The 21,294-nt window shown below is 59.4% G+C and overlaps 1 protein-coding gene across 2 annotated transcripts in view; it reads right to left on the minus strand.

Moving 5' to 3' along the window:
* Window positions 1-14,291, minus strand: part of LOC135324190 (interleukin-11 receptor subunit alpha-like) — a 29,577-nt gene extending 15,286 nt beyond the window's left edge. The window contains exon 1 of one of the 2 annotated variants that reach the window (XM_064499924.1): window positions 14,159-14,291. Coding sequence is in view for 1 of the 2 variants with exons in the window: in XM_064499923.1 (XP_064355993.1) it covers window positions 7,991-8,017 (27 nt within the window). In the remaining variant the exon portion in view is untranslated. Of the gene's footprint in view, window positions 1-7,990; window positions 8,033-14,158 lie in introns of those variants that run through there. The other variant, XM_064499923.1, reaches the window with a different exon arrangement.
* Window positions 14,292-21,294: the final 7,003 nt, after the last annotated feature.

The raw sequence follows: 21,294 nt of genomic DNA on the forward strand, positions 1-21,294 counted from the left end.
AAAAGGACTATGGGTGCAGACCCCTGGCAACGCCCGGCGCAGTGAGGTGCTCAAGGAGCTGCCCGTGCCTCTGCCTGGCTCTGGGACCCGATGTGGCTGCTGTGGCTGGTTGGCCAGGCACTACTGTGAGACCAACACAGCTGGTCCTCTCCAAGCTGGACCTCTCCAAGCTGGGAAGCAGCCCTGAGACGGCGGTTTGCTAATGGGAGGCAGCTCAGGCTGAGGCAGGGATGCAGCAGGCTCTGAGGCACCTGGTGGACCTGGAGGCTGAGGAAACACCTCGCTGCAGCGGGCACCCGTGCCCTCCTCTCCTCCCAGCTCAATCACATCTCATCCACCAGTCCCACACAAAGAGAAGCCGCAAGAAGCAGTCAAAGACCAGCAAAAGTTGGGACAACACCAGCACGGAAGCGCTGGGATAGCACAAAGGCACCATCTCCACCAGGGAAGAGGCAGGAGCACCAGTGGGTCCCATCCCTTCCCCCCCCAGCTGCTCCCCTTTGCTGGCACAGCAGCGTGGGAAGGACACTTTTCTGCAGCCAAGCCAGTTTCATTTACATGTCCTGCTCCCGGAGGCGTCCCGGCGTGCCTAGCCACGTCACAGGGGGTTACACTAGAAAGCGTGAGAGGAGGTGGCCACCGCCGAGGACCGGGGGGCTCCAAAATGCAGCCAGGAGACAGCGGGCTCTGCACAGCATGAGCATGAGAAGGTTGGAAAAACACCGGCAATATCATTTTCTGCTGTAAAAAAAAAGAAAGTTCTCCTGAAAAGTTAAGTGCGTGCATATCCGAGCAGGGGAATAACCAGGGCAAAGTTCTGACTGTGCTGACACATCTCCTTTGACGTTCTTGGAGAGAGGCTCCGGTCCCCACTTGGGGACAGCTCTCTGTTTACAGGCTTCTATTGTCTTCTTTTTCTTTCTTTCTTTCTTTCTTTTTTTTTTTTTTTTTTTTTTTTTTGCAGTGTTATAGTTCAGAGTAAACAAAACCAAGCAGCCTCTCACTCCAAACATTTCAACCATCCCAAACTTTTTCCGGAGGGGGGCTGCCTGTGGAATTTTCCTCATCCAAAAGAATTTCGAAATGTTCCTGTTTCAGCCTGCTTTGACTCAAGGCCAAGGAAGCTCCGAAATCCTTCGTGAAATGCTCCTTCTGCCCTCTGCACAGCTCTAGCTTTGACCAGAGACATCGAGGACCCTTCACCATGACCAGCAGCCGCAGCTCCCAGAAAACCCCATACGCAGGGAAAATCCTCCAGCTCGTCACACTTGCTGGCAGGAGAACGGAGGCATGACCCAGCCTGTGCAAACTCCTCCAGGCCAGCTCATCTCCTCAAGGAAACCAGCAGGTCCCAGTGAGGATGCACCCTGCTTTTTATAGTTTTAAGCTGTCACTACAGTTACTACTGCCAGGAGGTCCCAAGGTTGGTGCAGAAGGCCTGGCTGCACCAGGGGCAGTAGGACAAGTCCTCACCCTGAGGGCCACATGGACAAGCACTGCCCTGGTCCCTCTTGGGGGGGTTAATGCCCCGGTCTCCCCATACACGGGTTATTTTCCCTTTGCACACCTCTCTCCGCTGCCGGCCGAGGTGGTGGGGGAGCTCAGCCTGAGCTGACGGGACCTGGCGTGGGCAAGCAGAGCACCCAGAGCTGCCCTCAGCCCTGACACCGCGTGGGAGCGGCCAGGCCCCGGGGTGCCGGTGCCCTGTCAGTGTTGCTCGGCCAGCCCACAATGGGGGCTCCTGAAACAACTGGGAAAAAAACCAAAAAAGCCCACACAAGAAAGCAAACAAACCAGGGAATAAAAGTACTACACAAACACCCAAAGTTCAGCCGAGCTTGGCTTTGGCTGTCAATGCAAGCCATTGTGGTGGCCTGGCACACCACAGCCCATTAACATCTCCGGCTCATTTTCCCAAACGGTCCCAGGACTGCTTTCAAAGGGTAGGTGGCCCTGCAGCTCGATGCAGACCTCGATGCACTGGGGGTCACCGTGACATGGCCATGTTTCACAAACGTGGTCTTGGGGACTGCCACTTCTCTGAGTGCCCAAAAGCCAGGAGGTGAACCGTGACCTGCAGCGTATTGGCTCTTGGTCACGCTGGGAAGGCAAAACCTTGCTGGGACAGCTTCTTCCAGCTTTGATACCCCCACATCACCTCCCCGCAGCATCCTCACCTGCAATCCCTGCAGCACCCACATGCCATGGAAGATACCTCAGCCCCATGCGGGAATGGGGCTATGCCGGGTGCCCCCCGCTGCGCTGCCGGCTCAGCCCCATCTCCGCACCCAGCCTCGCACGTGTAGAGCCATGCCGGCCTCCCCTCCCGTGCGGAGCGGCCGCCCGGCTTGGCGCGGGAACCATCCTCCTCCCCCTGAAACAGCCCCGCGCCCCCCTTGCCCATAAAGGGGCCGTGCGGGGAGCAGAGCCTCTGGCGCGGCAGCTGGGGTCTGTAAGGCAAGACTCCCTTAGGTGTGTTTGCCTTGGCTGGGGCTCCGGCCCATCCAATTAGAGCTACAGAAAACATATATTAAAAATGAGGGGGAAAAAATAATACTCTCTCCCCCGCGCTGGGGCCCAGGGCTTGGCTGGGCTTTCTCGTCAGGCCAAACATAGGCAATGCAGGCTCTGCTGGCAGGGGCCCTGGGAGGGAGGGGTGGCTGTGGATATTAAAATGCAGTCGTAAAGAAGAATAAAAGGGCAGCCTTGTTTCGGAACGAGTCTCTGGGGTATTCCCCCTCTCCTGGCATGCTCGGCACCTGGGCCGGGAGCGCAGCGCTGCTCGCGAGCGGGTCCGCAGCAGCCCCGGCGGCAGGCGACGGAGGAGCCCCGCAGGCTGGGGTCGACGGCGGCCTCCCCCATCGCGGGGCAGGCAGCCTTGTGCCCCGGAGGAGGGCGCACCAGATTGCAAACCTGGGTAGCGCAGATGCTACCCCTGGCCCTCGCCCGCACAGATCAGAGCTGGCCATGCATCTTTGGGGCTGAGACTCTTCTGGGTTACATTTCTCCCAACCTTTGAGCTGGATGGGGGTGGGGACTAGGGAAGAGGGAAATACCCCCCCACCTTCACTTTGCATCTAGTCACCAGGGTGCTGTCACCCCAGCACCATCCCCAGCACCCTTCATGGCCCTGCAAACACAGCCAGCCCCACGGACCCCAGGGATTATGGCATGGCCACCCCAGGAGAAGCCCGGAGTCCGGCGCTCCCCTCGACGGAGCTGCTCGCCATGGGGTCTCCTGAGGATTGGCACAGTGCACCAGCTGGGGGCTGCTGGAGAGACCCAACCCTCAGCAGAGGCAGCCGATGGGCGAAACCCATCCCTGGCCAGCCCCGAGCATCCCCGGAGATGCTGAGAGAGGAATGGGATGCAGAGCACCCCGGGCAGAAAGGATGGGCTGGAGGTGCAGCGAGGAACCCTTGACCGAAGCAAACCGCAGTGGCTTGGTGTAACCAGTGCAAAGCCCTCTGCTGAAGCTCTGATCTCCAACGGAGGGGTGCTGGGCACAGGCCATAGCAAACCCAACACCTTCAGGCAGAAGCGAAGGCCAGCGCCGTTGAAACAGGTTTAAAGGCACCCACATAGCCACCTGCACCAGGTTAAAATCACAGCTTGTGCTTCTCATAAAACCCCCTGTGCACATCCCTTCCCGCTGCCTCCTCTTCCCTCTCCTGCCCTCCTCTGCCCGACCTTCCTCCTCCTCCCTCTTCCCAGGCCGCGCTTGCTGGCCTCGCTGCCTCCGCGGCCCCCGGTGCTCGGGCACAGCCACATGGCAGTGCTGCAGGTATCTGACAGCCTGGCCTCCTCCTCCGTGCCCGGGACATGCTACCGGCAGCAGCGGCGGCGGGAGGGAGAACAAGCCTGCCAGTGTTTCAGGCGCGGTTTAAAATTAGCCCTGGGAACCTGACGCCCACAGCGTCCGCGCGGAGCAGAGGGCCGTGGCTCGCTCCTCGCTCCGACGCCTGCCTGTCGCCCACGCCTCGGGGCTCCCTGGCCACAGGCACCTTTGCCGTCCCATGGGACCCAGCCCCAGAGCTTTGCTGGCTGCATGTCCTGGCTTTGGCCCCTCTCCCGTAGGGCGTTTTGGGCCAAGGAGGCTTCGGCACAGTGCAGGGATGCAAGTGCAGAGCCCCGCTGCAGGGAGATGCAGGGACTAGAGCCACCCCACGGCCTCTCCCGGCTCGCAGCCGCCTTGTCTCCAGGAGCAGGAGCTCGGTGGGGGCCGGCAAAGCAACTCCCCACTGGTGCCAAGGGCCTGCTGAGCCCTCATTGTGCCGTAGTGGGGTCTGCTGGGCAGAAGGAGCCAAGCCATCGTGCTCCTCCCGCGGAGCAGCACTCCCAGCCTCTCCGAGCGGTGCCATCCCGAGCTACCTGCATCTCGCTTTCGGGAGCTGCTCCCGGAAAACCTCTTCGTGTCACGGTGCATCAAGGCAACCTGAATGTCCACAGAGTGGTAACTGGCTGGATTGAACCACAGGCGTGCGGATCAGCCCCATCACGGGGCACATCCCTGGGAGGCGACAGCATGGTTTTACTGCTGCCGGCTCAGATCCTGGGATGCAGAGCTGGGAAGGCCGAGCGCTGTGCGAGGTGCTGGCTGTGACCTGAGGTCACGCAGGGCAGGCTGACCGTGTGCTGCAGCTCTAGGCAAGCTGGAGGGGCTGGAGAGGAGGAAAAACAGCCCTGGCAGGCTTCCCTGGGGCTTCCCAGAAATCCTGGGGATCCCGGCCCCATGCCATGCAAGGAGGCGGTGCGGGAGAGCCCAGGACTCACGTGGAGCCGGGGACCCCAGCCCCATGCGCCGCAGCGGCCCCCAGCACACCCCGGCCCCAGCTCCAGTGACTAACGCACGGCCTCATCCCTTGGACCCGCTCCCTTCCCGTGGCGGTGAAATCACGTCTGGAGAAAGCGCGCGCCGAGCCGGCGGCGCATCCCCGCCGTCGCTCCGAGCGAGGCCGCTCACTCCCTGCCCGCTGGCTCGCGGCCTCCTTCCCAGCCTCCACTCTGCAAAAACGGCTCCCCGAGCGGAGCCCACCGGCCCCGCATGCAGCCAACCCAGCTCTGCTGCAGCTTGAGATTGCAGCCAGCCGGAGGGATGCTCCGGAGGGATGCTCCGGAGGGATGCTCCGGAGGGACAGCTTGCAAAGCACTGCCTGTGGCCGAGACCTCCCGGCGCTCCTTCCCCTCTGACGAGCCTCCCACTGGCTCCGCACCGGGCGGCAGCATCCCTGCCGGAGCTCGGCGGGTGCGTGGGAGGCCAGCAGCACGCTGGGGCCGGCTCCTGCCGCGGAGGCAGAGCTCGTAAAGCGCTCCAGGGGAGCGAGCAGGAACCGCTGGCCTCCCTCTAACCTTTTTAAGAGCAGTGCAGCCCCTCCCCTCTTCCCCCTCGGGATGGATTTAGAGCCAGATCTGCCCCCCCTGCAAACGGCCAGAGGGAAAGGCACGTGCACAGGGACCCGGCCGGCAAAATGCCCGCGTGCACCCGCAGCGGAGAGGCTCCCAGACCATGCGCGACCCATCCACACGAGAGCCGGCGATGGGCCACCACCGTCTCCATCACCAGCTCTCGCGCTCCCCCGTGCCCAGTGCAGTCCTCCCGCCTGCTGGGAACGGCACGCACCAGTGACTAATGCAGCTCTTTAAATGCCTCCGCAGGCATGTGGGAGCGTGGCTCCAGGTTAGGGGGCAATTCTCTCCCTCCTGCTGCAGGCTGCAAGCCCACAGGGACGATCCCGCCGCCAGATGCTCGGCTGCCACCCCCGCTCACCCCGCTTGCAGCTGGGGGCTATAAAAAGCAATGCTGCGGTGTGCAGCAACCCACTTCGAGAGAGGGATAAAAAATAATATAAAATAAAATAAAATAATATAAAGTAAAATAAAAAATCAGGCGAGTCAGGGATTCACCCTGCTCGCTTCTGGGTGAAATCTGGCCCACGCGCAGCACCACAGCCTGGCTGTGGGGTGCTGGGTCGGAGCAGGCAGCCTCCCAGCCGGCTCGCCGTGTGCCTCCTTCGGGCAGCTCCAGCAGCGACTCCTCTTTGCCCTCCAGATTCACTGCGCTCTGATTTACGGCTGGGGGCAGGAGGTTCCCCGTGCAGCTCCCACAGCCTGGCTCCCATCCCCGTGCGGCGGAGAGAGGCCAGCACACGGGGCAGCGGGATGGGCACCCGCCGCCACCGTGCCCATGGAGGGGGCTCACCGCGGGGCGACGCCAAAAGCCAGCGGGAAAACACCACTCCCCTTTAGCCGAACGGAGCTCCTCGCTCGGGGACAGCTACTGTTTGCACAAGCCTGGGCGGGGGAAGGTCAGATTAATTTTAAACCTGGATAAATAAAGGGACAAGGCAATGCCAGAGCTCACCCTGCGGCGCTCAGCCTTGCCAAACGCGGAGCAGCCGGGGGGAAGCATCCACAGGCGATGCCGGCACCGTCCCCCTCTGGGATGGGCTGCACTGGGATGCTCCCGGCGGCTGGAGAGCCGTGTTCCCACGGCACACGTGCTCCCCCACGAGCCCCTGCTCACCCCAATCTAGGCTCGACGCTGCTGCCCAGCCAGGAGCAGGAGCGCCAGTCCCTCCCGCTCGAGCGATGCAGGGCTCTGCTGTCCCCCTGCCAGGGTGCCTCCGAGCTCTGCGCACGGCACGAGCTTGGGAAGAGAACCGGAGAAAAGTTTTGTTTGTGGGTCAAGAGGAAAACGGAGCGGGGCGGGGGGAGAAGAGTTTGGACTTTTCGTTCCAAAAGGAAAACGAAAACCAAAACATTTTGTTCTAAATGATAGGCCTTGTTTAGTTTTCAGTGGTTTTACTTTTTTAAAATGCTTCGAATTAAATTGAGCTAAATTCAGCTTCCAAACATTACCTTGGGGTGGGGATTAAAAAAAAAAAAATCAAAACATTTCATTTGGAAAAAGTCAGAATGAAATGCCCTGGAACAGCCCAAGGTAGGCGCCGAGTCCAGCCTCAACTCAGAAATTGTGCTGGCCTCCTCCAAACTGCCTTTTTTTTTTCCTCCTTTCTCTCTCCAGCAAATAAAGCAGTTGCCCGACATAACCTCCCCCAGCTGTGCTGGCGGGCAGATGCCAGAGCTCGCGCTCCTGGCGGGCAAGGCTGCCCCAGCTGCCGGCTGGATCCCGCGGTGGCCCCGGGGACGTCCCCTCCGTGCACGCCGCTCCAGAGAGGGGCGAACGGCCCTGCTGATAACCGGAGAGGCCAGAGCGACTCTGCTGCAGCGGGCAGATTCACACCCGCGAGAGCAAGCCAAATCCAACCCAAACTGCTCTTTAAAACTTCTGTTTAAATGTCTTTTCTATTAGGTCAACATTCCTGCTTTTCATAGGGAAGGTGGTTACGGTCTGCAGCCGAGCACACACAGGCTCCTCAGTGCTGGCTGCTGGCTCTCTGTCAGCAAGTAGTCTGCCCACGCTATTAAATTACTAAGAAAAATGGATCGTTTCTGCAAACATTAGGTGCATTAACCTCTTTCGCGGTGGCAAAGCCCACTCCAGGCGAGCTGTTAATTGGAAATTCATAGAGCTGGCTGCAAGAAGTTTCCTTCGGCTCTGCTCCACCCTCCTTTTGTCGAGGCAAGGGCCGGTAAAGAGGCATTTTCTGCCATCCCCAAAATACCGCTGCTGCAAGAAATCTCACGCCTGAGCGCAGCGCAACCCCAGCAGCCACGTCGCCGGCAGCTCTGCCGGGGTTTCCTCCACACCCCAAGAGGGTTAAACGCTACTGCGGACTCCCTCTGCCCTCGATAGACAAGGAAAATTAAGAAAAAAACCCTGAAACATCCTCCCAGGCTCCGGAAGAAGCAAGTCCTCTGCGCACTGCTGCCTGGGTCAAAGCCTGGCACTCGCTCACCGTTAACCCCAGGGCCGACGTGTGCTACCCCACCGGTGACACGTCTGATGGGGCAGCATGTCCCAGGTCTTGTTCTTCCACCTATGCCCCAGGGAGCAGAGGGGATAAAAGATATTACCTTCCCCACAGACCTTGCCTTGCTTACGTCCTCTGCCCATCACAGCACGGCCGCTGCTGGTTACTTCAAAGGCTCCATCCAAGGCGAAGCAAGGCTCAGGTCTCAGCACCTTCCTCCCGGACCGGCCAGAGTGCAAATCAACACTCAGCGACTCGCTGGCTTGCGAGAGCCCTCCGAGGCATTTTCAGAGCAAACTGCCTGGTGGTCAGCGTTGAGAGAGCTCTGAGTGCTTATCTGCAGCCTCCGGGAGTTTTGCAGCAGAGTCGAAGAGCTGTGTCAACAGGATGCTTAGAAAAACCGTCCCCTCCGGAGTTCACCCAGCCGGCGGCTGCACTTGGCGGAGGTCAGCTCCGAGCGCGCGGTCGCTTGCCCAGCGAACACCGCCCAGGGCAGGGGCGCAGCTCGGAGGGGCCCGCGTCCCCCTCCGGTCAGGAGGAGGGAAACGGGGCAGCCCGGGAGCTGGAGGGACCAGTGAGCACATGCGTTTCTCAAGTACGAGGGGATGCAAGGACAGCTGGCACTACCCCAGCAGTGCGGGGGAACAGAGCTGGGCACAGCATTGGGGAGGAAGACAGCATCAGTTAGGCAAAAAGGGACAATTCCCCGGGGGCAATCATGCTCAAGGCATAAAGTGATAAAATCAGAGCTGGGACAGGGTGGAGCAGTCTCGGTGGAGCTAGGGAACAGCCTCCTGGGAGCCTCGCAGGAGCCAAGAAGTCAAAAGCAGCCAAAGCCCTGATGAACCTCCTGGGGTTGCATTCTGGCCCTTGCAAGACAAGGATGGAGCAATAGATGGTCAAGTCCATCAGCCTCTCCTAAGATTTGGGGCCTCAGGCAAAACTCATGGAAAGCAAAAGACAGACTCCCAAGGACTTCCCGAGGGGCTGGGGGCCGGCCCCAGCTCTGCAAGGAAGGCTGGGAGATGCCAGCTGGCCCGGGCACTGTGCGTGACAGAGGCTTTCGCAAAGCAAGGACACCGCGACTGACCCAGCCCCAGGGGATCTCTACAGAGACATTTTCAGCACAGCTGTTGGGAGCTGCAGCCCCTCTGTTGCAACAGGGGCATGGTGCTGGGCACTACTGCAGCACAGCTGCTGATCACTTCCCCTGGTGAAGCAGCCATCCGGGCCTTGCTCGACGTCACCCAAGGTCTTTTGTTTTTCCAGCTAATTTTGCAGGAAAGAGAGGTCTGAATCACGCCTTTCATGGTGCTGTTAAATTCAAGAGGCATTGATGTTCATTCCGGCCTTCATCAAAAGGGGACTTGCAAGATCCCTGTCTCCAGCTTCGGCTGTCGGTCCGGACGGGATGAAATGCACGTTATTTCGGTCCCAAAGGAAGGGGCCAGTGCAGGCACAGGAAGGCGAGGGAAACAGCTGAATAGGCAACGCTCTGCCAGCCTGGATGTCTGGCAGAGGGACATATCTCAGAGACACAAATCCAAAGCTGCCCTCCAAAATCAGTCGCCTGCCCGGCTATCACACCTGCCCTTGGGGCTGCCTGCAGGATGCAACGTGGCCCCTCTCTGCCAGGGGCTCTCCTATGCTGGATCCGACCCTGCAGTGTCAGAGGGCTGGAGATGGGACTTGCTTTCTCCCAGCCCCCAGGAAGGCTCTCGCACCATGCCACAGAGTGGATGACCACCGGCCACGTGCTGCCGCTTGCCACGTTCCTAGAAACGGTACCAAGCTGCCGTGGGGCTCCTCCGCATCCCAGGCTGCAGCCAAGGCATGGCAGGGAGTTCCGCCAGCTCATGGCTTCTGACTTCCCCTCTTTTTCTTGGTCCATTTCCAGCAGGAGCTTTTCAACAAGGCCAGGCATCCCTTGTTTTCACTTTAGGAGTTAGGGCAAAATAGAAAGTGCCCAAACAACCTTCTTTCCACCATGAGGATTTCATTAGATGAAGGAGCCCTAAACTCTTCCACCTCTCCCTATAAGGAAATCCATAATCATTTTTATTAGGCTGTTTCTATTTCTGCTGTCTCCTTACTGAGAGGAGGGGACCACAGCCGAGCAGTCTCCTGGGGATCCTTGATTGATTTCCATAACAGGGCCAAATGTTTTCAGTATTATCTCCTCTCTCCGTGGCCTAACATCTTGTTTGCATTCTTGCCCACCACTGCACACGTTTTCACCGAGCTGTCCACAGAGATGCCTACATGTTTTTCCTGAGTGGTTACAGTCAATTGAAAACACGGCAACTTGCATGGCATTTCTAATCCTTCCTTCCAGTGGGTGCTGTCTTGCACTGGTCTACACAGAGTCTTACCTGTGGTTTCCTCGGGTTGTAGCCACCCACGTGGCTAAGCCATAAGGCTGACCCCACCAGCTCTGACCCAAGGTCTACCTACCTCCGTTGGAGGCTCCAAAAGCACGTTCAGAAAACGCATATGAACAGGGGATTCACAGATGTGTCTTTCTCCTATTCATACCCTCCCAGCAAATCCTTCTGAAATCCCTCATAAGCTTTTTTAGTAGTGACTGATCCCTTATGGACCAAATCCAGGTTCCACTGGTCAGATGTGACCACAGCACAGAATCCCTTTAGGATGGAGGTGAATCAGGTTTTAAAAATCAGTTCAACTTCTTGCCCCTCTTCTTCCAGACCTTCCCTACCCCAAAGACCAGATGCAACAGAAGGGGAGAATATTTTTGCCAAGTTTTTGAAACTCATGTTGCTGGACAGAAGAAGGAATTACACCTTTCTGCCTGGCTCTGGCAGGGGATGGGGTGCTCTGCCCTCATTACCCACCCCGAAGCCTTGGCTGAAGACGGGGGGACTGTGGGACACCCGTTGCTCCCCTTGCACGTGGCGGGAGAAGCATGGCACCTACCTGCCCAAGCCAGACCTGGGAAGCAGACCAACACAGCTTTCCCCAAGTGCCAGGGTCAAGAGGTAACTACAAAGCGGAAGCCAGAAGCCAGGCAGAGAGGTCACTCCAACGTGGATTTAGATGGAGCTGAGCCAACATCCATGAGCTCCAAGAGTCAATCACTGTATGGCAACCTCTAATCCAGCCCAAGGGGTGCAGAGCTCACTTGCCCATCGTCTCTCCTGTTGATGCCTGAGAGTGGTAAAGCCTTTGCAAGAGAGCCCAGCGCGTGCTTTAGGGGGGCTGCAGATGCTGCGACAGCACAATCGCATCCAGAAAAGCCCGAAGCTTACCCTGTCCCTGAACCACACCAGGGTTGACTAAATGAGACAGTGACTCAGAGACTTGGGAACCAGCCAGACTCAAGAGATAATTCCTATTAACACATTGATCTCTGACACGGCAAACCTGCTTCTAATTTCCAGAGGAATTTTTCTTTTTCCATGGAAATGGTCCATGGGAATCTGACTGCAAAGAGAAGACCACCAAACCACAACTTTAAGACATCTGCACACTTCCCCACCTTAACAACCTGGAAGGGAAGAGGTGTGAGAGAAAAACACCACCAAGAGATGCAGAGATTTGCTGGTAAGAACTTGGGCCACCAGGTCACTACATCTGCTAAGAGAGGAATTTGGTCATTTTCACACATGTGATTCTTTTGTAGCCACAGTAACACTTACAAAAACCCAAAGCTCTCTAAACATCCCAGAGAATCACCCAGATACCCTAGGGCTAATTCTTGCAAAGTGATGCACAATCAGCATGCCAAATGCCAGATGAGGCCCAGTCACACCACATGGAGGGAACAGCTCCCATCTGAGCCAAAATCTGTCCCTGGCCATGTCCTTGGCAGGGGCAGAGCCACCCTCTCTCACATCTGAACCTCCAAAAGAGAAGATGGGGAAAGGTGTCCTTGTTTTTCTAGGAACACTGCAGGAGAGGAAAGCAGAGCCGTAAGTCGCCCAACACCTGCCCCCCTCCTCCAGGAAGCATCCTGCAATGGGTGCAGATGCTCCGAAGCACCTTGAGAGCAAAGCGCACAGAAAAAGAGCAGCTCTGCATGCACACATGAAAGTGTGTCACATGCGCGGGCACACATCCAAGCTAGGCTCCGTGTACGCGTCTGCCCCAAACCAGCAGCAAACATTCCTCCCGAGATGTTTACAGACCGCTGCTTCTCCTTTCAAACAGCCTTGCCTCCCCAAGGCCAAATGGCCTTCCCAAGGACACTGCAGGCATCCTCATCTCCCACCCAGCAAGGCTCTGCCACGACAGCGGGTGAATAAACGAGCACCTTGCCAACATCGGCGCCGGCCTTGTGCAGGGACGACGGCCTCCCCAGGGAGCCCTCCCCGCGTGACGGCAGGGCATCGTGGCTGCGGACGCCTGTGGGAATGTCCCTTCCCCCCCACACGCCCATCCCAGGGATGTGCCACCAGCCAAGGAGGAACATCTATTAATCCTCCGAAGGACTCCTGGGACCGTCATGCGTGGCCCTGGCGCAAGCTGCGTGGATGCCTCTGCCTTTGCCGAGGACAGATAACATGTGCCAGAGCTGGAGACAGGGCAGAGAGGGGCAGCAGGGAGGATCAAGGAGCTGCGAGCTGATCCGACTAGAAGAGACAAGACAAGAGACTAGAAGAGACAAGAGCCTCTTGGCTTGTTTAATCTAACAAAATAATGAAGAAGCTATAAATACACAAGGGTAAACACCAGAGAGGCAGAAGAGGTCTTGAACTAAAAGCACGATGTTGGCACAAACACACATGGGAATAAATCATCCAGGAATATATTCAGGCAGGAAATTAAAGGAAGGTTTATCCTGCGAAAGCTGGAAGGGACTGGAGCGGCCTTCGAACAGGAGCAGAGGGGAAAGCAAGCAGGCTGCTGTGAACATAGCGCGTGGCGAGCTCCTGGCAGGTGACGGTGTTGCGGGACATAGAAGCAGCTCAGCTCCCTGATTTGGATGATCCTCATCCCTTCGAGTTTCCCTGCTACCGTGGGGCTGGGTTACGGGTTGGTACCTGCCAGCTAAGGGACACAGAAGCGGGCGCCGATAAAGCAGGCCACTGCAAAAGGGAACTGCTGCTGTATCCAAGATTAACACAGCTTGCAGCACTGTGAGTCATTCATTCACCCTTCATAAACAGGGCCTGCACCCAGCCAAGCATCCTCCCTCCCCCGGCAGCGACAGCCCAGAGACTTCTCTGGGACGGGGAAAAAGTTGCTTATCAGAAAAAAATCAGCATGTCAAGTTTTCCCCTCCCTGTGAGGTTTCCGAAAGGCAGCTAGCAGAGCAAAACCTGAGCCACTCCTCGAGCTCCCTGCACACAGCTCTGCCGGCACGTCTGTCTTGAGCTGCACCCCCAGGGTGTCAGCCCAGGGACCCCTCCGAGCCCGGATGGGGTCCCGCGGGCTCCGTGCAGCCCTGTGCGTAGCCACCCCGCAACCTGCCCTTGCACGCGCAGAGGCAGAGCGCAAACACTGTCACCACCTCCTGCGAACGCGGCCCCAGACACGACGTGCCAACGCCTGGCACGTCCAGGCCCCGCTGGTGTGGGGGACGCTCTGCCAGCCCCGCGCGGCCCAGCTACATGAACGGCACCAGGCGGTCCCGCGCCGTCTCAGGGCACCGCAGCCTGCCCCAGAGCTGCTGCAGCTCCCCGCAGAAACAGGGCAAAACACAAACGAGACTCTCACGGCATCCCGCAGCCCTTGTCCCAGCCGGGTCGGGCTCTGCTCATACCGAAAAGTCCAAGCGAAACTCAGCCCCGTTTCGGAGCCTTCCCCCCGGAGCCAGTGCTGAGGGGGGGTTCTGCTCCGGACTTGGGGGGTGGCCGGCCTGCGAGCCCCGGGCGCCCCCCTCCCCCCCGCGCTGACCGTGAAGCCGTGATTGAGGGGGCGCCGCGGGCCGAGGAGGGACAAGGCGGGCAGAGCCCTCCCAGTGCCTGCGCTTGAGCAAGCGCCTCCCGTAACGGGGGCCAACTTTTCCCTGCCCGGTCCCCCCAGCCCGGAGAGCAGAGGGCCCCGTCGGGGGGCTCCCCAGGCGCGGGGGCGCTTTGCTCGAGCCTCTCTTCAAAAAAACCCTCGCGGAGGCTGACAGAGCGGGGGCAACTCCCGGCCAGCCACTTCGCGGCGGTGGTGGAAACACTCGTCCCGGCCTGGGGGGGCGGCAAGCAGTCAGGGCAACCCCCACAGGAACTCCCCCTCCTTGCTTGCGCGCCCCTCACCGCGGCGTCGGGGCGGCGAGCGCGGCGCACCCCGGCGTGTGCGTGTTGCGGGGGGCAGGGAAGGGGGTGTCCTACCTTCCTGCGTGGCGCCGCGGCTATATGTCCATGGCGAGCCCGGGCCGGGGCCGCAGCCGGGGCCGGGAGCGCGGCCGCCGCGGGCCGTGGCGGGGAGCCCGCGCCGGGCTGGCTGGGGGCGGCAGCGCGGGCGGTGCGAACCCGCCGCCGCCGCCGCTCCATTGGAGCAGGGCGCTGCCAATCTGCGGCCGCCGCCGCGGGGCGCTTCCTGTCCGCGCCGGGTACCGGCACCGGCACCGGCACCGGCACCGGCCGCTCCGGGCGGCCGCGGGGGTGCTCGGCTGCCCGCGGCGCGCACGGCTCCCCGCCGGGGCTCGTGGTCCCGCTGGGGCGCACGGTGCCGCCGGGGTGCTCGGCTGCCCGCGGTGCGCACGGTTCCCCCCGGTTTGCACGGTCCCCGCCAGCTGCGCGGTCTCCCCGCTCGCTCAGCTCCCCCCGAGGCGCTTGGGTCCCCCTGGGGTGCAGGGACCCCCCCGCAGCCCTCCAGGAACAGCACCTTCTGGAAAGGGGCACTTGTCACCCCTGAGCCCAGCCATGCCTCAGTTTCCCTGCCCGTAGAGCTGGCATTTCTTCGGAGCTGATTTTTTTAAGTAGTTTATTTGCTTGATTGGCAACTCGTCAGGCAAAATCTGGCCCTTGGGCTTTTGCTCCTGAGCTGAGGAACGGCTTCGCTCCTCCACGTGGCTTTCAGGATATATTTGTGTTTCCTTTTCTTCTTGCATAAAGCAGCAACCCCTCCGTCACCTGTTTTCTTTTGGAAATGGGTTTGTTTGGCAATTTCATCACAGCAAAAATTTTCAGGAGGAAAAACCTTGTTGCAAGTCTGCAATGGGAAACCCACTGGTGAAGACACTTTGGGAATGTCCTCCTCCTTGGGTGCCGGGGGCCAAGCGTGCTCTGTGATCCCCCCTGGGACAGGCTGGAGGTCCTGGGGAAGGCTGTAGGGGATGGGTCTGCCGGAGCTGTGGGACGGACACCAGCATTTCCCTCCGCCTGGGGATGGTGCCTGTGTGGAGATAAGGGCTGGAGCACATGGCCGTCGGCGGAGCACAGGCAGCATTCCCGGGAAGAGGTGCAACCGGGGCAGGGGAAGCCCCCCCTGCCTAGCATCTCCCGCAGCCTCCTGCCCTGGGCAGCACGTGGGGCCAGTGGTAGCCACGGGCTGTGGCCACTGGTGTGTCATGGCAGGGTTGGGCAGGGGGTTAATGAACTCGATGACCGGGGCCCCTTGGGGTGTCAAGGCAGTTCTGAAAACGGAGACAGCTCTTGTGCTCCGGGGACTTTAGGAGAGGTGGAGGTGGCGCGTGGGGGGAGTGTGCTGAGCCCGGCGCCCACGCGGGCTGCCAGCCGCGCTGCGGGTATCCGCGCAGCTGTGGTTGAGGCTCTGTGTCCGCCTTGCCCTAGGAATAGCCCAGCTCAGCACATCTGCTCGTGGCCTGGGCTGTCGCCTCGCCAGCCGCATGCGTGCCTCATCTGTCCAGCCTGTGCTGCCGGAGCTGGGCGTGTGCCAGGGCCGGGGAAGGACCGGGGATCTCCCACTCCTGCGCACCACTGGGCTGGCTGGGGGGCCTCCCAGATGCTCTGCAGCAGGGGTCTGGTCCCACTGGTCCGCTCAGATCCACCCTTATCCAGTAGCTCACATGGATTTGGGCAGATGGAGTCTGGAGGAGGCAGCCAAGCCAGCGCCCTCAGCCCTGACCCCCAGCTTCTCGCTTTCCCCTTCCCTGACTCCCACATGCTGCTCTGCCAGCGCCCCAGCTCCTTGCAGCCAGCGTGAGTTGACTGATGCTGAGCATCCTGCAGGATCAGGCCCCCTGGGCTGGCCGCAGTGGCGGTGGGTGGCTGTGACTGCCAGCTCCCCCCCGCCCCAACCGCACTTGGCCGTGGGTGCTCGGAGGGAGCAGACCCAGAGGGCTTTCCCCAGTGCCTCATGGTGCTTGCTGGTTGCCGGGAGCCGGGCTGCTTGGCGCCAGTGCTGGCGGGCAGCCACGCACTGCTTTCCCCGCCGCTGCGGCGCTGGAGGAGAGCTGTGCATCCAGGGAATTCCCCCAGCTCCGCGGGGGCTGGAGCTGCCCCTTGAGGCTGGGAAGCGGAGAGCAGAGATTCATTCAGAGGGGGGTTAGAGGGGGGTGCAGACGAACACCCCATCGATGGCGCTGGGGCAAGGATACCCTGTCCAGGAGACGGCAGGACCCTGGGGCTAGTCGAGGGACCAGCTCTAAGCAGAGCCAGCTGGGCAGAGGCCCCAGCCAGGAAGAGCAAAGGTTCAGAAGCTGAAGGCAGAAAGAGCCAGTTTGGTAGGACTAGTGCAGACCCAGCAAGGAGATGGGGGTGCTCAGTAGGGTGGGGAGATGGGTGCAGGCACCCAGGAGTCCTGCACTGCTCCTGGGGCTGGAGATGCCCTGCGCAGGGTGGGGGAAGGACAGGCGGCTGCTGCTGTGAGACAAGGCTGCGAAAGGGCTGATCTGTGTGCAGACTGGGCTGAACTGCATGCAGGCTGGACCGACAGGGAGCGGCGGGGAAGGAGAGAGCAGGAGAGCCCCATGCAGCTGCGCCCACCCACACAGCAGCTGCTCCTAAGCGTCTTTCAGCAGCAGAAGTCACAGTCCTGATCCACCCGCTGGGCTGTCCCACTGTGGGTCACGGATGTGCCCTGGACACTTGCTTCTGGCTACCCTGGCAAAGGGCTCCTGGGGCAGCGACTCCTCTCCACCTCTGTGGCACACAGCGAGGTGGGACTGGCAGAATTTGTAGCTCTGCTGTTGCATTGCTTTCCGTGCTCCATCCTCAAGCGTAGGAGAGCATCACACACACCCCAGCTCCTGCATTTTGCCATGGCATGAGAGTTTATTAGAAGAACATCTCCCATGCAGCATCCCGTCCAGGTGCTGCATCCCACTGTAGGGCTCAGCTGGGGGACCACAGGTCTCTCCTCTTTTCAGCAGATACCCAGCAGCAGGACCATGCCAGAGAGGGAGCTGCCCGCTCTTATCCAGGCACGTCTAGACTTGAACGAATAAGCACATGGCTGGGGATTATACCACACTATCACAAACCCAGGCCTGGCAAGCTGAATGGGGCACCTTCTGGGCTATGCTTTGCTCTCCCTCGCAGCCCATGGCTTTGCCTGACTCACCGACTGTATCTGCACTAACTGCAAGGACGCTCAGAGCTGTTGTGACCTGGGATCACACCAGTGGGGCCTTGCTCGACTGGGTGGACAGACAGGCAGTTTTGGGGTCAGAAGCTTGGCCGCTGGGATCAGACCAAGCATCGAACCATGATGTGTTGTCCTGATGTACAGATGTGTTGTGATAATGTGTCAAGCAACAGGGATGCTGGTCCTCAGCTACACTGGGTGCATTAGAGATTGCTGCATTGCTGCCTGGTTGGTGAGAGTGGGACAGACAGATGGATGGAGGAGGCTTGGGGGACTGGAATAGAGGAGTGTGTTGGGGCAGAGCAAGTGAGATGTGTGCAGCTGGATGCTGTGGTCTCTGCGCAGAGGGCATCACAATGGATTGTATCCCCCACGGTGCGGGGAGGGCCAGCAGAGCAGGCTCACATCTGGCCTGGAGCCTGTCCTGCCGCAGTGCTGGGTGCTCATCTGAGTGCTGCCTGCCTGAGGGTGGCCTGTGACCACACAGCCGGGACATGGATGTGGCCAGGGTAATTACAGGACGCACACATGCCCTGGAGCCCAGCCCCGGGTGACTGTCCCTGCCTGCTCTGGCCCAGGACAGCGGGGAGGCCCTGAGGGCTGGGACCTTCTCCAGGAGAGACGCCCGCGCTGGGCTCTCCAGCACCGCGACAGAGCAGAGCAAGGGCAGGGCTGCAGGAGAGCAGGTGCGGGTACTGGCTGGGCACAGGCATTGCATGGCAACAGGGCCGTGCTAGTTGGCATCAGCCGTTGCCCTGCTTGGGATCTGACCTGTGGGTGCAGGTGGAGCCTCCTGCTTTACAGCAGCCCAGATACAACCCATAGCATTGCCCACCGAAAGGCATCTCTACAAACCACCCCCCTGCACTGCCTCTAACACTAGTGGGCATCCCCACCACGCCGGGCTGGGTAAGGCAAGGTGCAGTGGCTTTGCCCGCCCTCGCTTGGCACGTGATCAGGCCCCGGCTGACGTGCACTGGGCATGGCCCTGTTTGGAGTGCAGGCTTGTTGTGTATTTACCCTGGCCAGCCTGAGGTGTATAGGAAACCAGAGCGCTCTGCTCCCTGGCTGTCGCTTTATTCATTATGGTCACAGCTTGGGCTGCTCATGCTGTGAAAAGAAGGCAGCAAAAACCCCAAGGGCTGCAGCGGGGCTCTCTCCGTGCCAGCTCTGCTGTGCTCTGATTCACACGGCTGCCGTCGCCCAGCAGAGAGCAGTTCCAGGCGGTTCTGCACCGGGCAGTGGGATGAGGGGATGCCTCGTGCCACGCAGTGCTTGTCCCATCTGTGAGCAGGGTGGCTTGTCCCACATGTGGCCAGCCATGCTGTGCCAGGAGTGGTGTCTCAGGAGATGCCAGGTCCACTTATTGGTGATGGATGCCACTCCTGCTAAACATTACATCCGTGCTCCAGAAAAGCAGCCCTGCCCCAGGGAATCTTCTGCCTGCAAAGACTTAGGGCAGAACGGGACAGAGGAAACATCTCTCCCAGCTGGGACTGAACCCTGTGGGACATCTGGTATCTGACTAACAGAGTCTCTTGGTTTGTGCTCACCTTCATGCCTTTGCTGCAGACTCCTTGGCCTTGTTGCATGTTGTGGCTCTTCACCTCTGTTTTGCAAAATACTGATGAGCATTACCCATGTCCTCAGTAGCCGCATCCCTGCTCTGGAGCTGCCTATTCATCAATGTCTGCCACCTCTGGGAAGGAAGAGCAGGGGGACGCAGCCAAACGGACACCCTGATGCACAGGGGCCAAGGCTCACCCTCTCCTTGTGCCTGCAGGACACTGGCAGTACGTCACCCATGGCCCGCTGCTCCACGCAGCCAACTGCAGCGCTGCTAACCCCACCAGCCCTGTCCTCCCCGTGCTCCCCCCGGGCTGGGCATCACGCTGCCCGCAGCGGGGCTGGCCTACCACAGTCAGGGCAGGGCAGATGTCCCTTGGCTGGTCACAGCAGTTCCTCGTCCCAGAGAGGACACCACAGCGGTGACCATAGTTGCATTGTGGATGGGGGTAGATTTAAGCCTGGCTCTTCTCTGTGGCAACTCTTCGGGGTTTTTTTTGTCCTCTGGTCTAGCAGTTCCTCTGCCTTTGCCAGCAGGAAGCGATGGTCTGGGTTCATTTACAGCCCCAAGCCCGAGCGGAGCTTGGATTTTGCTGGTGGTGGGGAATCCGTCCTTAAGGGTCTGGGTATGGGGTCTCCAGCTGCTCCCACCGATCTGCCCTGCTGGCACCTGGATGATACCGCGGTGGCAGTGTGCAAAACTCTGCACGCTGCAACCTCCATCCAGCTGAAGAGCTGAGGCAGAAAAAGGAGACATTATACTCACTGCTATTTATAGGGGCTGCCCTTCTGCCAGGACTTGACTGGCAGCAGCAAGGGCTGGGCTGGAGTTGAAGCTAGTCAGTACAAAAAACACCAGCCAGAAACCTGGGGACATCGTACTAAACCTCCCAGTACTCAGAGAGCTCCTGATTGCTGCTCGCAAACAAGAATCACGTGGCTCAGCAAACTGTGTTGCTATTAAAGGGAGAAAACACTAGTGAGCCGATAAACAGGGTGACGTGAGCCAGTTCTTGAAATCCAAGGCAGTTTTACAGCCCTTTCCTCTGGGGAGGCGCGTGCCGGCCAGCTGGCTGCTCCGCACGCAAGGCAGGGAGGCCCCCTTTACCCTGAGCGGATCCAAGGGGCGACTCGTTTGCCGAGCAGCGCCTTGCCCAGCCTCCTGCCCCTTTTTCTCTTTTCTTCTAGTGTTTTGCTGAAGGCTGGGGTGCATACACACACGTCAGCCTTGGGGTTGGCAAGTGGAGATTGAGAGATGTGGTCGCACACCCGAGGGTGAGCAGAGGAGCCGTGTCAGGAATGGGATTTGCACTTGGCTCCCCCCGGTGCTTTACAGCTCTGTAAATGTTTGAACAGCCCTGAGACACATTCAGGCCCTGAATAGTCAGTTGGTCTGAAATCATTGACAGAGTGGTTTGAGCCACTGAGTGTTAAATCTGTGCAAGGAGTGGAGATCTGGCTCTAAGGAGGAATTTTAGAGCTGGATATTAGTTTTGTCTCATTTGGGCCTTTCAGATCCCTGTGTTTTCCTCCAACAGAAAGCCCAGAAAGGGATTCACTGAAGGTACATGACAATATTTGGTTTTGACTTCCCAAAGACGTGACATTTATAGCATGAGATAGCAAGCAAAACCCAAAGAGAAGTGGAACATGAGGAATTATTTCCAAAGGAAAAACTTGAATGTTTCCTTCCAGAAATGCTGGCCTATAACATTTGGACACTGCTGGACTCCACCTCTCCTCCCTCCTGTTGCGGAGGCTGGATTTCTTGCCCAGCTTTGGACAACCTCTCCCCAGGCCGGCTTGGCAGCTGGATATTCTGCCCACGGTGCTGCCCGCTGGTGCCGTGCAGGGAGACCCCTGCCCAGGTGTGAGGCATGGCTGCTTCCCAGAGCCACCAGCGACTACAGGTCAGCGTTTGGTCATTCAGACCCAGGGATATGTCACCCACGTACCTGCTTCCCTGTCCCTCAGCCGAGTAACTCTCCGTCCCCCAGGCAAACCTCAGCAGAGCCAACGTGATGCTGCCATCCGTGGGGCAACTGTGGGAGACGCTTCTGCTGCAGCCTCCCAAATCAGATCTGTTAAGGCTGCCAGCCCCTCTCTATCTGCTATTGGCATTGCTCATCTGGTCTTAAACTTTTTTGAAATCCAGCTTGCTTTTGCAAAGAAGGGACCAAAAACCAACAAACAGCTGAAATGATCATTCCTGTAGGAGCTCTGCAGAAAGTCCTGCCTGGCTGTACAAAAGAGCCTGGGACAAGCCCGTGGGTGGGAGCTAGGGTGAGTATCAGTTGCCCAAGACCGGGAGATTCCCATTCAAATCCCTCGGGCTGCCAGGCAGCTGCAGCGATGTCTCTCCCCCAGTCCTGGACTGATCTGGGGGAGGGAACCTGCAAAAGGAGATGCT

The sequence above is a fragment of the Dromaius novaehollandiae genome, chromosome W (genome assembly GCF_036370855.1).
Source record: "Dromaius novaehollandiae isolate bDroNov1 chromosome W, bDroNov1.hap1, whole genome shotgun sequence".
NCBI lineage: Eukaryota > Metazoa > Chordata > Aves > Casuariiformes > Dromaiidae > Dromaius > Dromaius novaehollandiae.